The sequence below is a fragment of the Diachasmimorpha longicaudata genome, chromosome 9, assembly GCF_034640455.1.
Source record: "Diachasmimorpha longicaudata isolate KC_UGA_2023 chromosome 9, iyDiaLong2, whole genome shotgun sequence".
Classification (NCBI taxonomy): Eukaryota; Metazoa; Arthropoda; class Insecta; order Hymenoptera; family Braconidae; genus Diachasmimorpha; species Diachasmimorpha longicaudata.
This window is the reverse complement of record NC_087233.1, coordinates 4,281,887-4,306,060: the sequence shown is the minus strand read 5'-3', so window position 1 is coordinate 4,306,060 and position 24,174 is coordinate 4,281,887. Positions and strand designations below refer to the sequence as shown.

The window sequence follows — 24,174 nt, the reverse complement described above, 5'->3', positions numbered from 1 at the left end:
AATAATTTCGGGAAATTTTAATGAATTATTTAATTATTGTCGGTCAAGGATCTGCTTGAATTCTTCAGAAAAATTGTGGGAAGATCTTCGAAATATTTTCTGGTGATCCCAGGAGATCTTCAGAAGGAAATCCCACGAGAAGATCTTCAGAAAAATTTGAGGCTTCAAAAAATTATCATTTTAAAAACTAAAAGTGTCTTCTGAAGATCCTAAAAATGTTCAAAAGTTCTGAAGATCTTTTTACACAAAAATAGGTTTACAAAGATCTTCAAAAAAATATCTTGTGAAGAATTTTTCAAGTTATTTATGACAGAATTATTTGTCACCTGAAGATCTTTTTGACTCACAAAAAAAACTCTTCAAAATAATCTTCAAAAACTCTTCACTGGGGTCTGCATAACAAATCCATCTAAAAAATTTCATCCTCCGTTCGATCGAAATTTAATGACAATGATCGATAACATCGCGTTTATTACCTCCAAGGAAAGCGCCAGGGGTGTTCTCTCACTCGTCCATGCATACACCCACCATCCGCTCATCGGTGAGGGTGAAGAGGGGAAATGGGAAATACGAGATGCTCAAACGCTGGCACCATTCGCTCCACACATGTGTTACTAATTACCAACGCTCCGTTTCTGTATCACAACCTCGTCTCCCTTGGCATCGCCCAGCACATGTCGGATGGTTCACGAGCTCTTCACAAAGTACATTTTAATACTTGTGTGAAATGCAAACACCCCCCCAGGGGATAAAGAGCCCATCATTTGCACAATCTTCAACGATATAATTTGAAATTTCAAGAAATCCCGCCGGCGGGAAATTTGAATCAGAAGAAATTCCCGCGAATTTTATTCGTTACGAAGAATAAAAATGCACACGATATCGAAACTGGTTTTGTTCTCGATTCATCTGGGATCGAAAATTGCAGAACGCAATTTCCAACGATTAAATTCGAATTTTTAAAAAATCCCGCCGGCGCCAAATTTGAATCGTGAAAAATTTCCACAAATTTTATTTATTACAAAGCGGTGGATTACACGTGAAATCAAAACGGGTCTCGTTGTCGTCTCGTCTGGTATCGAAAAGTTAAGACAAAAGGAACAAGACTTGACAAAACATCATTTTGTCTCATCTCGTGTGAAGTCCTAATTAAAGGGCCCAGTTTTCCTGCCATAAATTCGAGTAAAAATAATTCCTTTGACGTCGCTAAACGTGTGGTGAATAATTAAAGGAAAAATTAGATTCACGTGAATTTTTATGAATTTTTTTTCACGTGCATTGAAAGTAATTCTGATGGAGATATTTAATTAGTGCATTTAGCGAAGTTCGGATAATGGATAACGTCGTGCCTCTGGAGATTTTTTTTTCTCCCACTCTTTAACGACGTTATAGATAAGTATTTTATGAGCATTATGCGTTGTATTAGAGTTCATCGACTTTCCTCTCTCTCTCGTGAGAGGTTTGTTAAAACCTACAGTGTACTTCCTTCAAAAGCTTTTCTGTTTTACTCAGTCACTTGAGCTTTTAACGATGCATTTTCTCAGGTTTTAATCAAATTTTATGAGACACCCGGTGTGTGTTCTACATCAAAGGCGCTCTTTTTCTACGTTTAATCACTAGATGAGTCGAGGGAAAATTAATTGACGACGAAAAATTATTAGAATGAAAGTTTCAAGAATTTTTTTAAGCAAAAAAAATCCTTCCATTTTATATTTCTAATATTTTTCTTCATTTTCTAATTTTTTAAATACTTTATTGTATTTTTTCATTCGTGAGGAAACCCTTTACAAATATTTTACAATAACTAAATGTAAAATCACGAAATAAATCCCTGAACTCGCTAAATAATTAATAAATAATTAAGGGAAAAAACGTGAATTTTATCTGAGAATTTTCTACTCCAAATTATTTTTTCCCAAAAATTTTCCGATGCAATGAAAAATGTTTCAATACCTCAGGGAAATTTTTCATGTATTGACACATTGAAGTTCTGTTAAAATACAGCCGTGGAATTTTTTCCAATAAAAATTCCTCGACTTTTCTGTCCGTGAACTGCATAATAATTTAAACAGTCGGGTCGTCGATCCTTCCGCACCTTCCCAATCCCCCATGTACAGGTCCCTCCTGAACCCACCCCCATAAAAATAACCTAAACATCCCCAGTAGCCCTTTCAACATCACTCAGGTACCATAGGACCTGATGAAAAATAAAAACCGATGGAACGAGTCCACGGACATTTATATTTGATCGGAGGTCGTTAACTGCAGGAAGCGCCGGCGCATAAGTTGGGACTTAAAAGTCGCGACGTGACGAGCTCGCGTTAAAAGTCACGAGAGAGTGATAATTTGAGAGAGAAGAGGCGATTGATTGAAAAGGAGAAAGTGATAAAGTTAACAGACGAATAAAACTCGGGTGAATTGTACGTTGATTATAACCGATCATATAAAGTCGAGTAGGCGAGTGAATGATAAACTGATAAAATAAAACTGCAAAATACAGCGAATGTTTACCGCTAATTCTCGGATGAAAATACTGAAATTGGTCATTCAATTCTGCGGTAACTCCATTGGCATAAATATACTATAAAATTTATATCTTCACCAATAATATTTCATCTAAAAATATATTTTCCAAATATTTTTCAACAGAAACCGATTTTTCTCAGAATTCGGAGGAAGCAAAACACTTTTCGATAAATATCTCGAAATCTATGGAAGATAGCAACATTTTGATTATGACCTTTTTTGTGGAAAGAACTGAGCACTACAACAAAGGTCATTACAAAAATTTCGCTATCTCCATTAGATTCGAAGATATTGCTCAAAAACTGGAGGCAACTTATCACGTCTTACGACTTTGCTACTGAATTGAGTTTTGTACCTTTAATTTTCTTTAATTTTCGGAAAATGTGTTCTCATTTGCGAAACTATAGAAGGGAACATCGGAAGAGAAGCGAGTCTTTCCCTCGAGTAGTATTTGCACTGACAAGAAACCCAGTAGCCGAGAGATAAACCGAGTAATTAATTTTAATTTACTTTGTAAGATACCGAGTGAGAGAGGGAGGATGACTGCGAGTGGAAGAGATGCTCATCCCTTTAACTGTCTGTTGGTTCGTGGAACTTTGCCATTTCAACGACTTCGTCTCCCTCCCGATGTCCTCTAATGTCCCACGTATAATCCCACCTCATCTCCACCCACCAGTCTCCCGGTGCTTTCCAATCTCTCCATTGAAAGTGCAACCAAATTGTACTTAGAACTCCCAGGAAGTTTATCGGCAAAACTCATCAGCGATTAGCGCTTGAAAAATGGGGTCGAAAGTCACCCCCTTAGATAGACAAATCCATCATTGATGTGAGAACAAGATGACCCGTTTCGCCCCACTATTTTTTTGTACCATGTTGGAAACAGGAATTGCGAGGTTGAAAGTCATTTTACTTGGCTGCCATAATTTTTGGTTGTTAATAACTTTACATTGGTAGAGTGAATTTTAAAAATCTTCAAGTCATTTTGAAGATTTTTTTATACACTATAAAAGCCTACAATTTTATTCAAATTCCACCATTTTTAAGCGAGTCAAGATAAGAAAGCTTAATCATCGAAGACCATCGTACATTAAAGAAGAGAATATACAACCTTCGATAACTCCATATCGGCAGAGTAAAATAAAAAAAATTCTGAGTCATTTTGAAGATATTTTCATAAACTACAAAACCCTAAAAATTTATTCAAATCGCCTCATTTTACACCCTTCCTGGCTTTCTCCTGAATCCTACACTATCTCAATAATCCTCAACATCCCCTTCATAATCCTAGAAATCGTCGCCATTATTGTCCCATACGCACCAAAAATTCCAATATTAAATCTAGAGAGCACATCTTCTTTATCTCGATAATTCAGACGAAATTCCTCAACCTCCCTCCTCCCCCCTCGCCCTTCCGCACGATAACTTTGATGCCCTAAAAGCCGATGAAACCCCGTTCCCTCAACATTCCTGAATAAAACTTCCACAATTTGATGCACCACCGCGATAATCCATATCTCGGTATAAAGGCCCGAGGGTGCATCGATCACTCCCCCCCCCCCCCTACCTCCAACAACCCTTAAAAAAAAGTCCAAGAAATTGAGAGCTTTGATGCCTGGAAGCAATCTTGTTTCTCTGTGACGTAGCTGTGACCGAAGAACGTCATTTTTCACGCCAATATATCCGATAAAATTGCATCCCCCAGGTTTTTGCCCATGACCCTCCCTTTGACTCGATTGAGACCCCAGAAACTGCATCAACCAGTTGAAAATACAGTTGTTGATGAAAATGAAAGAATGCTCGGTGACTTGAAATCACATCAGTGATGAATGGGCGTTGGATCCAGCGAGACAAGAAAAAATCATCGTATATTCCCCTCTAACCTTCTTATCATCCCCAGGGCATCGATCCCATTAATCCGTGAACCCCGTCGTCTTCCTCGATCCCAAAGCCAGTGGTAAATAAAAGTATAAGCCGCCCATAACCATTAATTCACGTTGAAAGTCATCATCTGACATTGACTCGCATCTCGCAATTAATTGCCATTGTTCCAGTATCTGCCACTTTCCAGACATTTTCATTGAATTTTAATAAAAAAATTTTACCGGAAAGTTTGAACAAATTATCTAGACTCACGACGTACATCGTATACCACATCTGAGAGTGAAAATAATCGTTATCGGGGCACTGAAGGTATTTTTAATTAAATAATAAAATACCAGCGGAGGCCAGCAAAGACGCATTCACTGGAGATCATCAGATTATCAAATGGACTCGTTCCATTCAATCGCGAATATCCCCCAAAGTACATGCCCTACGACAAAAAGTCAGAAGAGACTTTTTCTACAAAAATTCCTCAGCTACAAAAAAGGTCCTGAGGTATTTTCGGCTAGGTCCCCTTATTGACGAGCTATCCGCAAAAAACCGCGAGTCCTTCCCCATTTACCAATAAAAATAAGATAAAAAAGTTCACTCACCACTCTGTCGTCAGCATACAGCATTGAATGAGGTTTGGCATAACCAGAGGACACCAGACCAACCAAGAGTACGTAAAAAAACATGGTAACACCTCAATTGTTCACTCACGAAAACAAAAATCACAAAAACAACATTCACTACTTCACAAAATTTCTCAAAATTTCACAAAAAAAAGAAATTCACAGAAAAAGTTTCGAAACGTTTAAATCCCCGCCTGCTGTCTTTTCAGGGCCTCGTAAAAGTCATTCGAGCTTTTTTATCACTCCCTTTGTATCAATGAGCAAGCTCTCTCAGTCTTGAGCACCAGGGAGTCATCAAGTTGGCAGTGTAAAGTGGATCTCAAAGTAGTTTGTAGAACACATATGACCGGCTCTCCTTGAATTTGATGGTTGATGAGTGGGTGGCTTGGGATATTAATGTTCCCAGTGTGACTGTCCAAGTGACACTGACCGTGGATATTCACTATTCCCCCACTTTAAACATTAAAAATAATAGGAGAAAGCAAGAGGACGTTTTTTTATCCTATTTACGTGGATCATTATTTGTTATCCATCATCACATGAATAATAGCAACTCATGCGGTTGTGATCAATCCTACGTATTTCCCGGACTCCTCCAGATTTCATTCAGGTCTTTCGTTGAATCTGGAATTTACACGGGAAGGAAATGATTTTCAGGAAATATTCGCCATTTCATTCAACATTTTTCGAGGAATCAATTTTTTCACAGGGAAAAAAATTAAAGACTTTTTTCTTGTTTTTGCTCCCGTTCCAAAAGTTGATTGATTCATTTGACTTTTCTCATGACTTTGTTTTTCTTTTCATTTTCTTACTGTTGTTTAACAAGTGAGTAAAGTTAGATGAGATATTTTGTTTATTGTTCTGTGTCTCTGACTTGTTATTTAATATTAATTAATATTTTTCAATCTTTTAAGTACTTGAGTAAGAAGTAAATAAATAAAAAAAGGTTCACAACAGTCAAAATCTCTCAAAAATTGCCAAAAAGGCAGTTTTCCTCGAAAATTAAATGTTCAAAATTTTCCAAAAAAACATTCGATTCAAAATGATTTTTTTTCAATATCTCATTGACATTAGAAATTTCAAAAACGTAGACCTTTTTCCACTGATCCTAAAGCCGATAATTTTGAGATTTCCTGTATGGCACCATTGGGGAATTCCAATGACCAGTCACCCTGCGGTCAGGTGTAATGAAGAGTCATAAAATAAATAAAAACTTACCGTTGAATCGTTCCCCCAAGTGATGCAGAGTGGTTGCCGGTGTGTATTGGATGTACGACATAATTGTTTCGTCATCAATACGATTCAATAGAACGTATTTGCCATAGCTCCGTTGAATTTCACAGACCGGAAATGTCACCCTGGAATTCCAAGAACTTGTCCCTCATCGCCACCAACCCAAGTCTCCCTCTGTCTCTCTTCCTTCCGTTAGCTTTCTATTGCCTGTTCTTTTTATTTCCCTTTGTATTTCCGTTCCTTGTTTTAATCCGTCTGTCTATTTTCTCACTTCGTCGAGCAGACGGAATTTAATTGAATCATCGGGACCAAAATTTCTTGAGTGAATGCAATTTTTTTTTTTCACCGAATCCTTTTTTTTATTTAATTGATAAATCGCCGAGCCCCGGGACAGTTTTTATCACTCTGATGGGTACCACGTGTTCCGAGAATTTTGTCTGAAAGAAGAATAAAAATTGTCTGTTAAAACAAATGAGGAGAATTTGAAAATAAAATTTATTTGTGAAAACTAACTCTACTATTTTTTGACTTCATACGTTTTGAAGGTCATTTGACCCTCAGTACAAGTTAACCCATGACGATATATGTCTTTAAGGGTCACTTGACCCTTACGGTTTATTTTTTTGGGCTCCGAACCTCACTAGAGTTGTTTTCCCACCGACAGGAGTTGACCCACGCGGTCAAACGTCCTGATGAGTCCTTTAACCATTACGATTATTTCACCCACCCCCGAATGTGATCAATAATCAGTTGACCCTCAAGTGAATCCATATTAATTATTAAGATATTTTTAATTTTTTAATTGAGGACTGCATGAGTTAGTGCAGAAAGGGTTGTTTGACCCTTGAGGGTTTAAACTGCTCTTAAAAACGTTTTCATTTGTGGGTTAAAAATATTTGAGGGTGAGAATTAACGTCTTGAGAGGCGAGCAAATGAGAAATACACAATCACAATGGGGCAATTGACCCTCACGATAATTTACCACTCGAGTCAAATAAAAAAATAATTTCTCGGAAATATTTTGCCGAATTTTATCCAATTTCTTTTATTCGATACTTGGAAATAAGTTGAAGGGGAGATTGTAAAAATGTGGATGAGAGATGAAACAAAAGAAATCCATTGTATCATATAGGTCAAGACGGCTTACTATCGAGTCTATTATCAATTAAGAAAGCCCTCTTGAACCATTCCCTCTCGCTTCGTTTTGTTATGATTGGAATAAGAATTCAATCATTGTTTATTTTCTTGATTACACGCGACGTGACTCAAGATTGTAGTGAGAAACGTGTGATGCATAGGTATATAACCGCAATTTGTGGTTTAGAGAGGCCACACCCAGCGGATTTTATGAACGAGTGAACGAGCTGTTGGTTAAATAATTAAACTAATTTTCCACCTTTTCCCAGATAATTATTCAGCGCGAAGGCCGTAATAAACGCACACAATTCTTTTTCCGTCTTTAATAATCGAACAGATTAAATGTTTGACCCTCCGAGTTGACCCACAGCATAGTTTGACCCTTAAACAAACATTCCACTTGACCCCGGAGTGAATAATAAATTTCTCATGTACTAAACAAAATTGGGATAATAAATCGTTTATCCTGGCGTTAGTTCAATCAAAATAAACAATATATAATAATAAAATTATATCATAGGGCTCGTAAAGGGTGAAATGTCCTTCAGGGTCAATCGTAAAGTATGAATTTCCAAAAGGGTCAACTCTCTGTCTCTAGTATCAGAAAAATAATAATGAGTCAGACGTTTTTCAACATTAATCTGCCTTGAGGGTCAATCTGAAGGGGTTACACCCCCATCAAGGGTCAATTGGGCTTCAGGGTCAAGTAGAAGTTGTAATTTACTGTGAGGATCAACTCTCGATCTCTATTACTTAAATAAATAAATAAATAAATAAATAAAATAAATAAATGGGTCAAATGTCATTCAAGCTCACCCCACCTTGAGGGTCAAAAGGAAGAGGTCACATGCCTTATCCCTTCCATTCAACCCCCGCCCTTTTTTGACCCTTAATCAACGAAATTCGCCGCCAACTGTTTTTTGCCATTCTCTCAAGAACAAAAATTGCGAATTGAAATTTCCAAAGGCCCATAAAGGTCGTTGAAGGCCCCACGGTGATGCCATGTGACAGTCCGGTTTTACCTAACAAGGATCGCCGAGGCTGTTCGCCTCTCCACCGTGGACAGTCAATTAAACCGGTCACCGAATGGGGACACCACTGAATTCCTCGCGCATCCCAAACAATCGTTCAAATATCCAACGCCAATACCAGAAAAAAAAATGTTTTGTTATGCTACATTTACGGTGGCTTTTATCCGTTCAACTCAAATGCAAGTTGATTAGATACTGCAGCTGATGATAAATAGTAGAATGCCTCATGTCACGATGGAGAAGTGGAAAAAAAAATAAATAAAATTTGTTTCACAAGTTCTGAATGAGGTTTTTATCGAGATAAGGCGATAGTAAATGAGTGAAAAAAAATGAATGAATGACTGTCTCTACTACGATACGATTTATCGGTAGTAATTAACGATTAATCGAGGATGACTATGTACATGAATGAATAGATGAATAAACAAAGGATGAAGAAGTTCAACTTTTTTATCAATTTTTAATAACTTTTTTTTTCCATGAGATTATGCCAATTACTCGTTTTAATTATTTATGATAATTCCTGAATTACCTCGATAATTTTCTGATAACTACAATTATCGCAAATATTTCAACAGCGATTTATTTTCGGTAATTAAATTCTGCAGAAAAATTGTTTAAAATATTTGACTGTATAAACATCTTTTTCTGAGGTGACTGAACAATAACAGAATTGTAAAATTTTATAAACTGTCTGTGGTTGTTTTAATGATCTAATCAATTCTCTAAAAAATTCTAAAGCTCCAAAAAACTGTTGAAATTCATTTTTACAAAACTATTCCCATTGAAAATTATCCGAAAGGTGTTTCACTAGCTCCACCTGTTTTCGAGATGAAAAACCAAAGGAGAAAACAGTTTCATTCAACCCAATGGCAAAAATCAATTAACAATCAATTCCCTATCGTTCGCAGACACCTCCAAAACCTTTTACCCTCAAATTGAAAAGTTACTGCAGATCGAAGAATGAAACTGAAAAATTTAAACCCTCTACCACACATCTGTTCGAATTTCCGTAGTAAATAGTTTTCCACATACTCTTAACTGTTCACTCAGCACTTTCTCACTAGCATCCATCAAAAAAAGAAAATAAAAATAAATTTCACGTGATAAAAATAGAGCATCCAATGTCCTCACGACGTTAAAAATCACCACTCAACACTTGGCGAATTCCAAAAAAACCATTTCAAAACCACAAAAAATAAATAAATAAAAACAACCAAAACATCACAAAAAAAAACTCCGAAAAATTCAAAATTACCTTTAAAAATTGGAATTTCGTTTCAACTTTCAAACAATCCCTTCGATTTTCAATCTTCAATTCCCCAAAAATTCCTAATTACTTTCAATTCATCAGCTGATTATCTATTCAATTAACTAATTAACTAATTAATTAACTCGCGGGAGGCGAATTCCGCGTATTCACGTGGCTCGTTCTCCGGTGGGGGTGAGGTAAAAAGGAAGGGATGACGTACGGTAAATAAATAAATAAAAAAAATGAATAGCCCACACGCAACGCAAGGAAACCCGTGCGTACAGGGCGCCGCGTGCCGCGCGACTGTCGTTGGCTTCAACTCTCAACACAACAGCCAAAGCACGCTCCCTTTTTCGTCCTTCTCACTCCATCCCAACTGCAATGGGGAACCCTCGAGTCTCAGCTCGATTCGTCTGCCCATTCTCATTTCTTTTTTTTTTTTTATTTTACACGTCTCTCTTTTTCTTCTCCACTCACCCACACAATCTCTCTTTCTCTTTCTCTCTCTCACTCATTCTATTCACGTTTAACGCCCACCACTGGATTACCCCCACCACTTAATTTTCCTGATCATTTTTGTTATTGATGATACCAAATTAATTTGAATTTCTCATTAGTTAATTTGATTAAAGTATAGTTGCAGAGATGTTCGATTTTAATTGCAGAAAATGTTTCCTTTTTTGAAGGAATAAATTGTTTTTATCAATTTAATGTTGTTTTCTAATGGTTTTGATTTTTTCCTATTTTAAGGAAGACGTTATTTTTTTTTGGGTTTAATATGTCGTGAAGTGAGGGTCAACGAGTGTTGAAGGTGAAGTGGGAGCGACAGACGAAGGGGTCAAAAAGGTCAACTGAGAGAGATAGACGAAGAGGTCAAGAAGGTCAAGCGGAAGAGACGAGATATTTTGTTTATTTGGACTGACGAAAGAGTAAAATAAATGATTTGCTATCGTTATTTTGATTCGTAGAAGGCCAGTAAATTTCACCTTCAAAATTCCCACAATTTTGGAGGTCAAACGGGAGAAAGATTGATTAATAATTTCCCCCATCTCTTCACCCGTTAACCGTTTAACCCACAAGAAAATTAATCCCTCTATCACTGCATTTCGATTTTTAAAAATCCAAAAAAAAGCTGTGAAAATGATCTGTTTAATTAATTTTTCAATCACATCCAATCGCTTGAAAAAGTGTTGTTTTTATTTTAAAAAATATTAATTTCGATGGTATGATTATCTCCTCGCGTTATAATTCACAATTTTATTCCCCATAGACAGATAACTCTCCAGATAATCGCAGAGCCAAGAAATATTTTTCTGCTAAAAGAACTTTATCTCATATCATCCCGCAAGATACCGGAAAACGTCAAAATATCGAAAAAAAAAAATTGATAACTCTGCGGTGCATCTGGAGAAAGATTACAACGTCATAAATCATTAAGATAGTGGATATGTTAATGCTCACTGCTAGGTACAAACAGTTGCGTCTATCGAGATGATTTTTCCGCCCCTGAGTTAGGGGTAAAAAATCAATGCCCCCAGAAATTATTGAGCGGTTTTTTTTGCTTCTGTAATAGTGCGTTTCAGTGAGCCAAGTCGAGCCCCTAAATGAGAGCCGAGAAGCCAGCGGTTGTGTCTCAACCATTCGGTGTTTTCGTGTCTCACTTCACCGGATATAGCACTACTCACACCGAGACCCACCCACTGGGGCGCAAACGTAGGGCCACTACTTGTCTTTGAAGTTCAATTCTAGAATTAGTTTCTTTTTAACGGGTAAAAAATATTCCAATTTGTGGGAGAACACACGAGAAAAATTCTACAACTGACACTAAATAATTTCTCATTGAGCCCATGTCAAGGAGAACCTCATGAAAAATTATGTGAATAATTGATTATTAATTTAATAATTAATAATTAATTTTTGGGAAAATAAATATTTATTGTGCAGTTGAGGAATGTCCCAGTATCAGCGCTAGAATTTTTCCTTTGTTACTCTCCTCGGGCGTGTCCGCACGACTTCGACAACGTCCGGCTCGCCGAAGTGAGCCGAACAGTGACGCTCGGGGGTCCCGAGTTGTGACTTACAAATAACGTGTCCCCATCAACGTTTTTAGGGAAAAATTAGGATTGAAATGATTGGAAAAATTAGTAGAAATTAATAATAGTATGAAAAAATAATAGGAGGTCATGTTTTCGATAAAAATTAAACTGAAAAGACAAATTTCCGTGAAGAAATTTCAATTTTAGGTTAAACTAGTGGAATTCCCTGTAACCAAGGAATTAATTGAATAAAATAAATTTGTATAAATAATTTCTGCGGTTCTTTACACTTATTTATCCCGACACTTCAATCCCTTAATTCAAAAACAACCAAATGAACTCATTAATCAATCATTTCTATAGAACGTCAATTCTCTTCAGGAATTTTTGTTTCTCCAGATTAATTCTGGAGTTCAGGCGGCTGGCCACTACTGGGGCAACATTAACTGCCAACATTTCTTCATTTTCCCCACAATTTCCGCAATAACTCATAAACAATTAATTCAATAATTTTACATTCAGTAAAACTCGAAAAAAACAATTATTACCTTTCGAATCAAGTATTCAATATCCATTTTTCGTAATCGACCCAATGGATACTACCATCATCTCCAATACATTGTTCACCCCCCCATGAGCTCCACATCCCCCTAAAAAAAATACTCGAACCGACAAAAAAAAATAAACAAAAATCCATACACATGAATAAAATCCCACTCGATGTCCATGAAATTATTCCTGGCGGGAATACGAAGGCCTCGCCAGTGCCATCTATCAGCCCCCTCCCCAACCTCCCCCACTGTCCACTCCCAAGTTAATTGATCCCCAGAACGAAAAAAAAAACGCAAAAAACCCACTTTCCACTCGAACAAATCCTCCATTCCATCAGAACCCATGTAAATGCTCCCAATGAGTGTGTTCACCCGTCTGAGAATGTAGGTTTCCGCAATAAAAAAAAAAAAAAAAAAAGTCATAAAAAAATATTGACTCGATCGATAGATCACCGCCCACCTGTGCATCTAAATATACAAGTTTTCTCTCGCAAAAAAAAATTTAATGGTCTTCCCTGTCACACCTGTCACTTCAACCCACTGGACTGGCACCAGGGAATTCACCCAGAAATGACGAAGTTGAGTCTTGACTTTAATTGATATGATATCCCCCAACGGGACCACATGAGACCAGAGGATTTTGCAACGTACCCCGAGCACATCCATAAACCTTAAGCCAAACAAAGTGGACCCTTGAGAACTGGTCACACCTATTACCCAAAACTAATCGCTTTGGTAACTCAACCCGACACAATTTTGCTGTTAAAGTTGATCGTCAAATCCTCTTACGTTGAAACAATAAAATTTTTGATGACATTTGAGATTGGTGGGACCACCCAGAGTGGGAATATGAAATTATTTCGGCGAAGAATAAGGACGCGAGGGAAATTTAACGAGGACATATCGGGCCAGTGTCGGGTCTTTGACGATAGTCTTAACTTGGGATTTTTTTATTTAATGTTTTTGCAACGACCGATTGACTAAAGATAAATTAGTCTGTTCTAAGGGTCAATAAAATGAAGGTCAATTGACCTTTGTAACTATTGGGCGTTTAACCTTGAATATGATTAATTGTTTGACCTTCACTTGACCCATTTTACCCTCAACTTCAACTTGAAAGGGCATTTGACCCACACGAAACTTTAACCGAGTTGTTTTTTGGTGCGGGTCAAATGATCTTGAGGGTCTGTCAGCAGTTGGCGTTCAATTTTGACCCTTAAAGACGTTTAGGATTAATTAAGAGGTTGAAAAACCCTCGAAGTCATGTAGTACTGTGGCCCAAATGGCCCTTTCTGATAAATATACTAACAAGTTTAACCCTTGAGACCATTTAACCTTTAACCTCAAGTATTTGACCCACAAAACCAAAGTTCATAAAGAATATCTTGACCCTCAACGTCATTTAAGGGTCACTTGACCTTCATCTACTCCCAAAACATCAATCTCATGACATTTTTAATATCTTCTTATTCACTTTTCGTAAAATATTAGCGATTTATCAGCGATACCAAATTATTTGAGGGAATTATATTCACAGCATGCCAAATTCTCCTCAAAAAAGTTATAAACAAAACTGTCCTCCCTCCGTACCTCCCTCCGATTGTAACACATCCACAAAAATATAAGTGATTCTGGCGAACCATGAAATCAATAAAAATAAATTAAAATAAATTATTAAAGATTTGTCAAAATTTATAGATTTCTAGTTCTCCTGATTGTTTCAGTGCAACTACCCCAAACGAATAAAAAACACCAAAGATAGTTCATTAAACTAAAATCACTGGGCGAATGACCACTGACTTCCCCCCGAAGATAATAATTCCGTTGTGAAATCCAGTGGGCGCCAACCGGAAATCCACTCACATTACATCTCCACAATATTTTTTTTCCAATTTCTCGCAATACGACAAAAGCAAGTAAACCAACGCAAAATCTAACAAATCATCCAAGGCCACTTTGACTCATATTCATGAATAAAGTAATGAAAGTACTGTACCGAGAGACAAAGGAGCTAGAGGCATTGATACATGTATCAAAATGATTCAGAGTAAAATTGTCGGGACAGACCGGAAGTGTCTGATTGTTGCCCAGAGGGCTGGTGACCTCTCTATCCTCTGGCTTTTAATGTCGAGGATCAATCGCATGTCAATTAGGCCGATTTAAATGATAACACAGCGACCTAAAAATTATATAAATAAATAAATAAAAATCCCAATCTCTTCTTTGTCCCCAAAATAAATTCCCCTTCATCGTTTTTCTCATCATTTCTCCTAATTTTTTTAATTTCTCTCGTTTTGGAAATTGCAGAGCACTTCCTTTGCAGTCGAGTCGAATCAGTGAATGCGAATTATTCACGAGAACTGGCGCCACTTTACGGAGAAGAGAAAATACTCGAAGTGAAATCGTTTTTTTTCAGTGAACGAGAATTAGAAAAATTTTTTTTTCCAGTTTTTTTTTTAATAAAAAAGTGGTTTTTGTGTCTCTGAGGGCATTTCCAGAGGTCATTGGTGTTTTGACCCTTCGACTGTTGTAAAAGAAATTTTTACAATGCAGGAGGCATCCGAGAGTAATTTCACCACTAGTTTTGCGAAACCATTGATGACAGACGAACCGTAGATCCTGGCATTAACTAAATGCAACTGATTCACCTAATGCACCTTTACAACCACAAAATACAAAACAGTTTGATAATGAAGTCCATTCGTGCGTGACAGTGATGGAAAAGTTGTGATTGAATGCACATCGAAAATTTGTCATTGAAAAAAAAAGAGAATTAAAGATAATCAAGTAAAATGAGGAAACATTTGTGATGAGTCTTTTTACAGAAAATTTGAAGGACTGTAAAAAAGGCCCTTTCATCCAAATTTTTTAACTAAAAATTTGTCTCAGTCGTAGATTGGAAAATATTAAGGAGAACCTGAAAGAAATCGGGGCCTTTTTTCCTTTTTTCGAGGGTCAAATTATGTGTTTTATGCAGTTATGACCTTTTTGCCCTTCAAACCTGATTTTTCTAGAAATAGTCGCCTTAACTATAAATTTTTAGCTGAGGGTCAAATGTATTCATTAAGTTCAGCTTAATATGAACTTTTAGCTGAGAGTCAAGGGTTAAAAGACCCTTTTCGTGACTCTAAACGCTTTCAAAGTTCATTGGAATCTTCAGACCATTTGACCTTCAATTAAAAATTCAAAAAAAAATATCGCATTCTATCTGAAGATCGAGGGTTAAATGACCCTCTTGACTCTTAATCCTAAACATTCTTCGAGCTTTTTTGACCCTCAACTAGAACTCCAAGAAAATTAAGCTTTTTACTTCCTCATTACGGGTCAACCGTTCCCCGAAGACATTTCACCCTCACGAAGGGCGTAACAAAGATAATTAAAAAATTCAAAATCCCGAAAGTGTTTACATTGACACACGGACAAACATTTTAGATAAAAATTGGACCTCCAGGGGTCAAAACAAGTCACGAAGGTTAGTTTTATTCCAAAAATAACCCTCTCAAGTCTAATTTTTCCAACAAAAAATTCCCCTAAAAGTGATTGATTATCACTTCATCCCACGTTTTGTCCTCTACAAATCAAATTTTTATCCAAAATTTCTTTCCGTCCACGATTGAACAGTCAAATACCCACATCATGATAAATACACCCGGTACGCAGTCGTATGCACGATGAAAGTCGGGTGCTGAGAGAGATTGGAATAGGTAACCCCCATCTCCTCACTTACATCCTCTGAATGTTCATCTAGTCGCACAAAGTGCCTCGATGAGGCAACATCAAAACCCGAGTACCCCTCGTTCACTGTAAAATTTACGGTCTCAAACGAGGGGATCGGCAAGGGGAGAAGGGGGAGGGGCAAGGGTGGCCGGGGGTTGATTAAAACACGTATGTTAACATCAATCAGTTTTAGAGTCGTGTACACCGATGCAGTGTGACAATTTCACAGAGTTTGTGCACATATTTGTATTTCCTCAAGTTACCCTCACCCCCCTACCCTCCCCCTCTGGGCCTCTTTCCCTCATGGTTTCGTAATTTACACTTTTGATTGCAGAGGAAAGTTCTGGTGGATGAAATGAGATTGAAAAAACGTGTCAAGTATTTGTGAGTATTTTCATTTAGTAAAATTAATGAGGAAGAACTATAATTAATTATTTAAATTATGTTCGTATAATATTTATTGTTGAGAAAATAAATTACTGACCCTTAGATAACCCTCAACTCAATGTTGACCTTCGACTGAATTTTCACGGGGGTTTGAAGTCGAGGGTTAAATAGCGATGAGATCATTGACCCCTAAATGTGGAGATCTTTCAATCGTTAAAACCGTAAGCTAATTTGACCCTCAACTCGAGATGTGGAAAACATTTATTATTTTTAGGCGAAGGTCAAATAATTTTGAACGTTGTCGCTCTTCAAAGGCATTTAAAGTTGAAGGTCAAACAGACTTTGTGAATATTGAGGGTTAAATGACCTTGAGAATATTCGAAGAAAAAAAAATGATGTGTGGTTAGTCTAGCAGATTGAGGGCCAAATAATTTTGAAGGTCAACTGACGCCTCGTGGATTACAAAGGACCCTACAGGTTTGCCCTCGACTAAAAGGAAAGAAAAAAAATTCTGTAATTTTTTTTTTGTTTCTAATTTGAACGAGTTGTCGACACAGTGTGAGAATTATTTATATATTAGGAGGCTGTGAAGTAAACAGGTAATTTTCATTGCGACGAGAGTGAGTAAAAATCCTGGCCGCAATCCAAGACTCGAATTACCCTCGAACCGCAAAAAAATCCAGAAATTCCGCAGCACCAATTTACCCCGCAAATTCAGTTGTAATGCTCGCCAAAATTATACTCTAATGTCTAATCTCAGGGGGAGCTACTATTGTCAGTAATTTTTCCTAAACAAGTGTGTCATCATCTTCCTGAATAAAAAAAATATTGTCTTCCAGTTTTATATCAGAAGCTGATTTCGCTGGTATTATTAATCAACTAATCGATGCGGTGAATCGATAACGCATCGACAAACAATTAAATTATTAACTTCATGTACGAAATTATTCCCCTAATTTTGTATTATTAAATTCCACTTTTTGCAGAATGTGGTCGTTTTTTTAGATTTTTAAACTCTGGATTTTATTGAAAAAGAGGTTTGTATTACCAAAATTTTTGAATATTTTTTTTCTACGCTCGGACGAAAATACCCACAGCAAAATTAACAACAATGAATGTTATAACACTTCGTTTTATCATGCGACTCTTCATAAAACAATGCAATAAAAAATACCCGGAAAATTTCCTCAATTTTTCGAATTTCATAACTCCACACGAAGACATTCAATCATGTGGAAAAAAATATCTCCTATCGGTCATCCCTTCCTCATCTCATCGATATTAAATATCCGAATAAACAAATCTAATCTAATCTCAGCCACTGACTTGTAAAATTGAAGATGAGTTACAATTTTCATCGACTTCATCCACATCTTCTCGCTCCCATTCTCCCATTTCACACAACTATCGAATTATATTATTTATTGCAATGTGTGGAGAGTGATAATATTACTTTACACACAAGTCATAAAACAATGCACCCCACAAGTGCGGTAAAATAATTCTAACGAAACTGAAACTCAAAAAATCTACGACTTTCGTATTAACGCACGTCTCCGAGTACATAATCTCCTATTTACCGCACTGGGCGATATAAAAAAAAAAATTTTAACCTGTTTTACCGAGTGGTATACTCCCAACATTCATCGAACCCTTGACCCCCCCCCGCCCCCCGCCCCCAATATATCAACCTCCCCCTTTTTTTATCACAACGTACAGACAATGAAATGATCACTTTACACACAAGTGATGCCCTCGTTATTCCTTCTGATTTCTATAAAAATCAACAATAACACGATCAGAGATCTCCCCTAAATTTCCGAATAAACAAATCTAATCTAATCTCGACCACTGGCTGGTGAAATCCAAGGTGAATTTCAATGCCCACCTTCTTCATCCACATCCTCCAGTTCCCCTGTTTCGTCTTTTATTAAACTCAGTCCTCACCGGTCTATTCACCAACCAAGTCGAGACCTTCCAAGACCATCGTACCCACTCACCATCACTGTCCTTCCCACCCCCTCCAACATCCCTGTACCACTGATTACCTTATTAATTAATTGTTTCATAAATTTTATCAATAATATTTTTATCATTGAGGTGTCGAAACTCTTTTCATATAAAGCCTGTCATTCTGAACAGTGGAAACAGTTACATCGGCCTCTGCTCAGGTGAGTATCCATAATTATTGCTGAGCTGTCGTTCAAGGTGATCCAATGTTTCAAGTTATGAAAATTATTTTTATTGTTTTTTTTATTTCTGTGGCATTTTTTTTTCTTTAAAAAATACTTTTTCAATTTTTTAATTCAATTGGCTGATTTTTCTTGGGAATAACAAATATTGGAATTGTTGGAGGGGGGGGGGGGAGTCGGTGGAGACATCCGTGAGGTGAGGACGTCAGGACAATTTTTGTTTGAATGATAAAAAAAAATTATCAATTGAATTACAAAAAATTGATGACAATAGATTTTTTTCCGATTTTTGAACTCTTGATTGATTGATTCGGGGCAAAATGGTTTGGCATTTGCAGTTCTTTGTGAGAGATTTCCTTATCTTGTCAAGAATAATTTCAAAAAAGGATTTTTTCCGAAATTTCAAATATTTGAATCAATTAATTAATAACTTTGATTTTTTTTTTTTCAACGAAAAAATTATTTTACTTTCAATGTTGAATTATTTGGGGGACATCAAGAGAGTGAATATACTGATGGGCTCGATAGTGACCCCACTTAATGGCTCAGATAATTTATAATCGAATGAATGAGACATTTTTTCTCGAAAGAAACAATGAAAATAAAGTACTTCGAAATAAAAAATGATCTGGAGGCTTCCGTTCAATTTTAGTTTGCATTACCATTCTAAGGTAAATCTACTGATATTCACAGCAAGACTGTCAATCTTATCACCAAGACATGCTCCTCGTATTTATCATTCAACGCCACCAGCTCCTATTGTTACAGATAACCAAGAATGTTACGAGCGTTGAAATTGTTTATACTATTGGTTCTGGTATCGGGACACAAGGACTATTCGGATGATGACGAATCGATTGAGCGCTTGGAGTTCGATGACGAGGAGCCAGTTCCGCCTCTTTCGGGGATGCTTTACCCAAGGGAGAGTGAATCGAGAGAAGTAAATATCGTGCAAATAAGCGAGAATAATCAGACACTTCAGTCGAATGAAATAATTCATTGTGATCCAAATGCCTTCAGCGAGCACTTTTCACGCAAATTTTTCCTTCACTCACAAGTGCAGAAATGCAATTATAATAATTATTTAATGCAGGTAAAGTCATTGGACGGTCTATGGGACTTTGCAATATCACCGTCTGATGATTATCTCTCGGAAGTCCACCATGAATGGTACCAGGATGATTTATCAAAGGTAAAAATAGACGATTTTTCCTGAACCCAATCATTCTGAATGATTTACCTCACTTATTAATGATTCCACGCTAAAATGTCCCAGAATCATTTTTGCGGGGCATTTCATCCCCGACAAAAAAGATATCTTGATATTTTTGCTTAAGATCATTAATTTGCGAGATATTGGGCAATTAAAAAGAGAAGTTTTCGCAAGAGAAGTTCTAACCCAAATGAAGTAATTTTTTCATCAACCTGAAAAACTTTCAAGTGATTTTATCTAAACAAATAATGCTCCTACGATAAAATCACACAAAATCATTTTCACGCATAATTTCATAATCTACAAAAAAGGTTATGAGACATTTTTTGCCCTAGTCAATAGTTCGTGAGATAATCCTCAATTTACGAAAGATGTAATTCTTCGTACTTCAACACTGAATTCCCAATTACGTTCAATTAATTTCTAATTCCCTCTGATTATTAAATAAAAATAGTCGGCCCCAGTGATGCAGATGCCTGTGCCCTCATCCTACAATGACATAACGACCTCAAAAGCCCTCAGAGACCACATCGGAGGCGTCTGGTACGAGCGTAAATTTTTTGTTCCCCTTTCCTGGGAAGATCAACGGGTTTTCATAAGATTTGGCTCAGTAAATTACCTGGCCCAAGTGGTAAATAGCTCATAATAAGTCATAAAAAAGCCACAATCACCGTTCAAATTAACCACACTTAACTCTTAAATTTCGCAGTGGATCAACGGAAGATTAGTGACAAACCACGAAATGGGACATTTGCCATTCGAGGCTGAAATCAACTCCTACATATTTTTCGGTGCTAAAAACCGAATAACCGTTGCAGTTGACAATATCCTGTTGCAAACGACCGTACCCCAGGGTAATATTAATAAAATGGAGGCTGACAATGGTACCACCTGGGTTCAGAGTTATTCATTTGACTTTTTTAATTACGCGGGAATTCACAGGTAATTAAATATATTCATGAATTTTTTCATTTAAATTAAAACCTTAATTGTGTAAATTCGATTCTCAATCTTGACTCATTCGACATTTTTTAAAATTGAAAAAATATCGATGGATATTTTTTTGTTGTCTTCAGTTATCGATTTATTTATTTCATTTTAATTTCCTGCTTCGAATATGAACATCGTATGATGACCGTATGGACCAATAAGAATTTCAAAAGCCCTCAGTTACGGAACCTCTCATTGTCGTTATTTATGTATTCAGGCCAGTTTTGTTATCAACAAGGCCCCGAGTCTACATTTCCGACATAACAGTAGAAACCTCAATCTTCGGGGAAACGGGAATCGTAAAATACTCAGTAGAGGCAGCTGGCTATCTCCCAACAGAAACCCCGAACTGCAGAGTAACTGTTCGAGAGGAAGACGGAACCCTAGTCACCTCAAGTGAAATTTTCGATTTCTCAGGGACTCTCAAGATATCAAACGTGAAACTCTGGTGGGCCCGAGGAATGGGTGAAACCCCTGGTTACTTGTACACTTTCGAGGTTACCCTAACACTACCAAATTCAGCAGTACAAGACGTCTATCGTCTGCCAATCGGTATCAGAACGATAAAATGGAACAGTACGAGTCTTCTCCTGAACGATAGGCCTGTCTACCTTCGGGGATTTGGTCGTCACGAGGACTCGATCATCAGGGGAAGAGGACTAGACCTAGTTACCATGACGAGAGATCACGAATTGTTGAAATGGGTGAGTCGAGCTATGACATAAATCGTTTTTTTAAATAAAATTTCATCACCTGGGCCTTATTTCACAACCTGGAACGTAAAAATTTGGTACTTTACGGCCTAAACAGTAAAATTCGTATTCCAACTATAACCGAAAAGTCCTCCCCTCCTAAAAATCCACTCTCTCACCCCGAAAAAACATCGATATCCCTAAACCATCGATTACCATCCCCAGGTGGGAGCAAACGCATACAGAACGAGCCATTACCCCTACAGTGACGAAGTAATGGACATGGCAGATCGCCAGGGTTTCCTCATAATCGACGAATGTCCAGCAGTCGACACAGAAAATTTCTCCTCTGGATTACTAAAACGCCACAAGATCTCCATCTCCGAATTAATCCGTCGAGACAAGAATCGTCCATCAGTTGTGATGTGGTCGATCTCCAACGAGCCCAGGACAACTCAACCAGGAGCTGATGGCTACTTCAAACAGGTCGCTCAGCACACAAAAAATCTAGATCGAACTAGACCCATCACCATCGCCCTGTCCACTAGTTACATTCAGGACCAGGCAGGACAGTTTCTAGATGTGATAAGCTTCAACAGGTACAATTCCTGGTACTCAAACGCCGGAAGACTGGACATGATAATTGATAGGGTGATAGCAGAGGCCCAAAATTGGCACGAAAAGTACAACAAGCCTGTCCTGATGAGCGAATACGGTGCTGACACAGTGTCAGGACTCCATGAGTTACCTGAATACATCTGGAGTGAGGAATATCAGACAGCTGTTCTGTCCAAGCACTTTGAGGCTTTTGACAGACTGAGGGAAAAGGGCTGGTTCATTGGGGAATTTATATGGAATTTCGCTGACTTCAGAACAGCTCAATCGTACACGAGAGTCGCGGGAAATAAAAAAGGAATTTTTACGAGAAATAGAGAACCAAAAATGGCAGCTCATCTCGTCAGAAGGAGATATCACGCCCTTGGACAGCGACTCGATAGCGAGGAGCCCCCAGAGGATTTAGAGTATTACTCCGCTAGCTTCGAGAGACATGAGGAGTTGTAAATGAACAAATTCCGCTGGAGTGTTTTTAATTAGAAGAATTTTTTTAATGAGCTTTTTCAAGAATTTTTGTATGGCAGTGATTTTCGGTAATAAACGATTTTGCAATGAATGAGCTCGAGGATTTTTTTCCCTGTGAGGAATACCAGTTTTTTTTTGATGATCATCAAAAGAGAATTTCGATGAAATGAAATAGAAATTTTTCGACCATTTTTGGATTTTTTTGAGTCATGAAACAATGATTTTTGGGAGTTAATGAGGGGTTTTGAAGGTTCTTGCGAACTTTCGTAATGATTTGGGAAAATTTGGAACGATCAAGGGCTGAAGAGTGATCTCATTTAGTTGAAAACTCATCAGAAAACGCAATTTTTCAGTTGTGAGAAACTTCAGAATTTTTTTTCTAATGATAATCATCGAATCAATTGTAAAATTTTCATTGAAACTGCGGAAAATATATTATAAAAGGGTTTTCCAACTCAATGACGCATTACGAATTTTTGAAACTGAACTTCAAATGATTTTAAAAGTCCGAATTTCTAAATATTTCGCAATGATTTTTGTCGGTGTAAAAATCACGTTCAAAAATAATTCTCAGAGAATAGTTATCGAAAATAAATCTTACTAAGTTTAAAAAAATTAATGAATTTCTGTTTCCAAACTCGAAAAAGATTCATTAGAACATTATAATGTAAAAATAATTCAATTTTCATCCCACTTCTTCTAAATCGTTCAAGGACTACCGAATAATAATTATCGTAATAAAAACCATCAGAAAATAGCTTCAACTTAAAAGGGAGGATTACCAGGATTTTTCTGATGATTTTTAGGACTCAGGAAATATTAAGGAAAGGGTATTTACCGATTCAGGACGAGGTATTGCGTTCACGACAACAAATAAATGAAGATCTGCCTCCAACACTCTAAAAACACCAAAACAAAATGGATAAATAAAACCGCAAAAACCAATCTTTCCCTTATTTTCATAAAAAAGAAAAACCAAAATCAAGAAAACCATTATTTCCATACATCAAAAAATAAATTATCTTATCTATTCTATCTATCACTAGTTTTGACCATTTTTCAAATCCAGCTCATTATTTTCTTTTTCATGAAAAAATATTTAATGACATCTGATAAATAATAAAATCTTTTAAATGTACTTTTTATGTAATGTTCGTCATGGGAGTTTCCTTAGGCTCAACAACTTTCAGACAAGCATCAGCGAGTTCAACAAAGATGGGCTCAGTCATTGCCAGGGCTATGGTTTTTGTGGGATCAGGGTCATTGAGGATCGCCCTAGCAATGTCCCTTACGTGGGGATTCTTCAGGCACTCCCTCACTTCCTCACTCTCACGTAATAATTCAAGTTTTTCGAGGGGGACAGTGTCTTCTGTTGGAAATTCGTACGTTCGGGGCTTCTTCCCCTCATCTGAAGATTTATTTGCTGACTCAGAGGGGGAACAGGAGGTGGACTTGTGAGACGTGCAGCAGGAAGCCGAACAACTGCAAGAAGAGGACACCACTAATTAAAATTTTCATGAATAATCTAATTATATTTTTTGAAAATAAATGCGCAACCATTCAAGAAATATTTATTTATTTATTTGTTTGAGAGGGATTTTTTTATAAACGTAAATAGTTCAATAAAACTATTCGCAGCTCT

At 37.0% G+C, this 24,174-nt stretch overlaps 2 protein-coding genes across 7 annotated transcripts in view; one reads left to right on the top strand and one right to left on the bottom strand.

Annotated features, from left to right (window-relative positions):
* Window positions 1-23,423, bottom strand: part of LOC135165697 (matrix metalloproteinase-2-like) — a 119,639-nt gene extending 96,216 nt beyond the window's left edge. Inside the window, exons 1-3 of one of the 2 annotated variants that reach the window (XM_064127240.1) lie at window positions 23,371-23,423; window positions 6,240-6,691; window positions 5,001-5,645 (exon numbers count right to left, since the gene is read on the bottom strand). In XM_064127240.1, the coding sequence (XP_063983310.1) occupies window positions 5,001-5,084 (84 nt within the window). In that variant the 5' untranslated portion in view covers window positions 5,085-5,645; window positions 6,240-6,691; window positions 23,371-23,423. Of the gene's footprint in view, window positions 1-5,000; window positions 5,646-6,239; window positions 6,692-9,680; window positions 9,977-23,370 lie in introns of those variants that run through there. The other variant, XM_064127239.1, reaches the window with a different exon arrangement.
* LOC135165696 (beta-glucuronidase) lies at window positions 16,112-22,623 on the top strand. 5 transcript variants are annotated; one of them, XM_064127237.1, is made up of 9 exons: window positions 16,191-16,208; window positions 16,313-16,362; window positions 18,508-18,536; window positions 19,326-19,497; window positions 19,651-19,749; window positions 20,225-20,401; window positions 20,480-20,712; window positions 20,978-21,464; window positions 21,678-22,623. In XM_064127237.1, the coding sequence occupies exons 4-9, from the start codon at window positions 19,336-19,338 to the stop codon at window positions 22,512-22,514; spliced, it is 1,995 nt and encodes a 664-aa protein (XP_063983307.1). In that variant the 5' UTR covers window positions 16,191-16,208; window positions 16,313-16,362; window positions 18,508-18,536; window positions 19,326-19,335; the 3' UTR covers window positions 22,515-22,623. The 5 variants fall into 5 exon arrangements, with proteins under 5 accessions (XP_063983306.1, XP_063983307.1, XP_063983308.1 ...); XM_064127236.1 differs by lacking the exon at window positions 18,508-18,536 and having other exon boundaries at window positions 16,112-16,208; XM_064127238.1 differs by lacking the exons at window positions 16,191-16,208; window positions 18,508-18,536 and having other exon boundaries at window positions 16,245-16,362.
* Window positions 23,424-24,174: the final 751 nt, after the last annotated feature.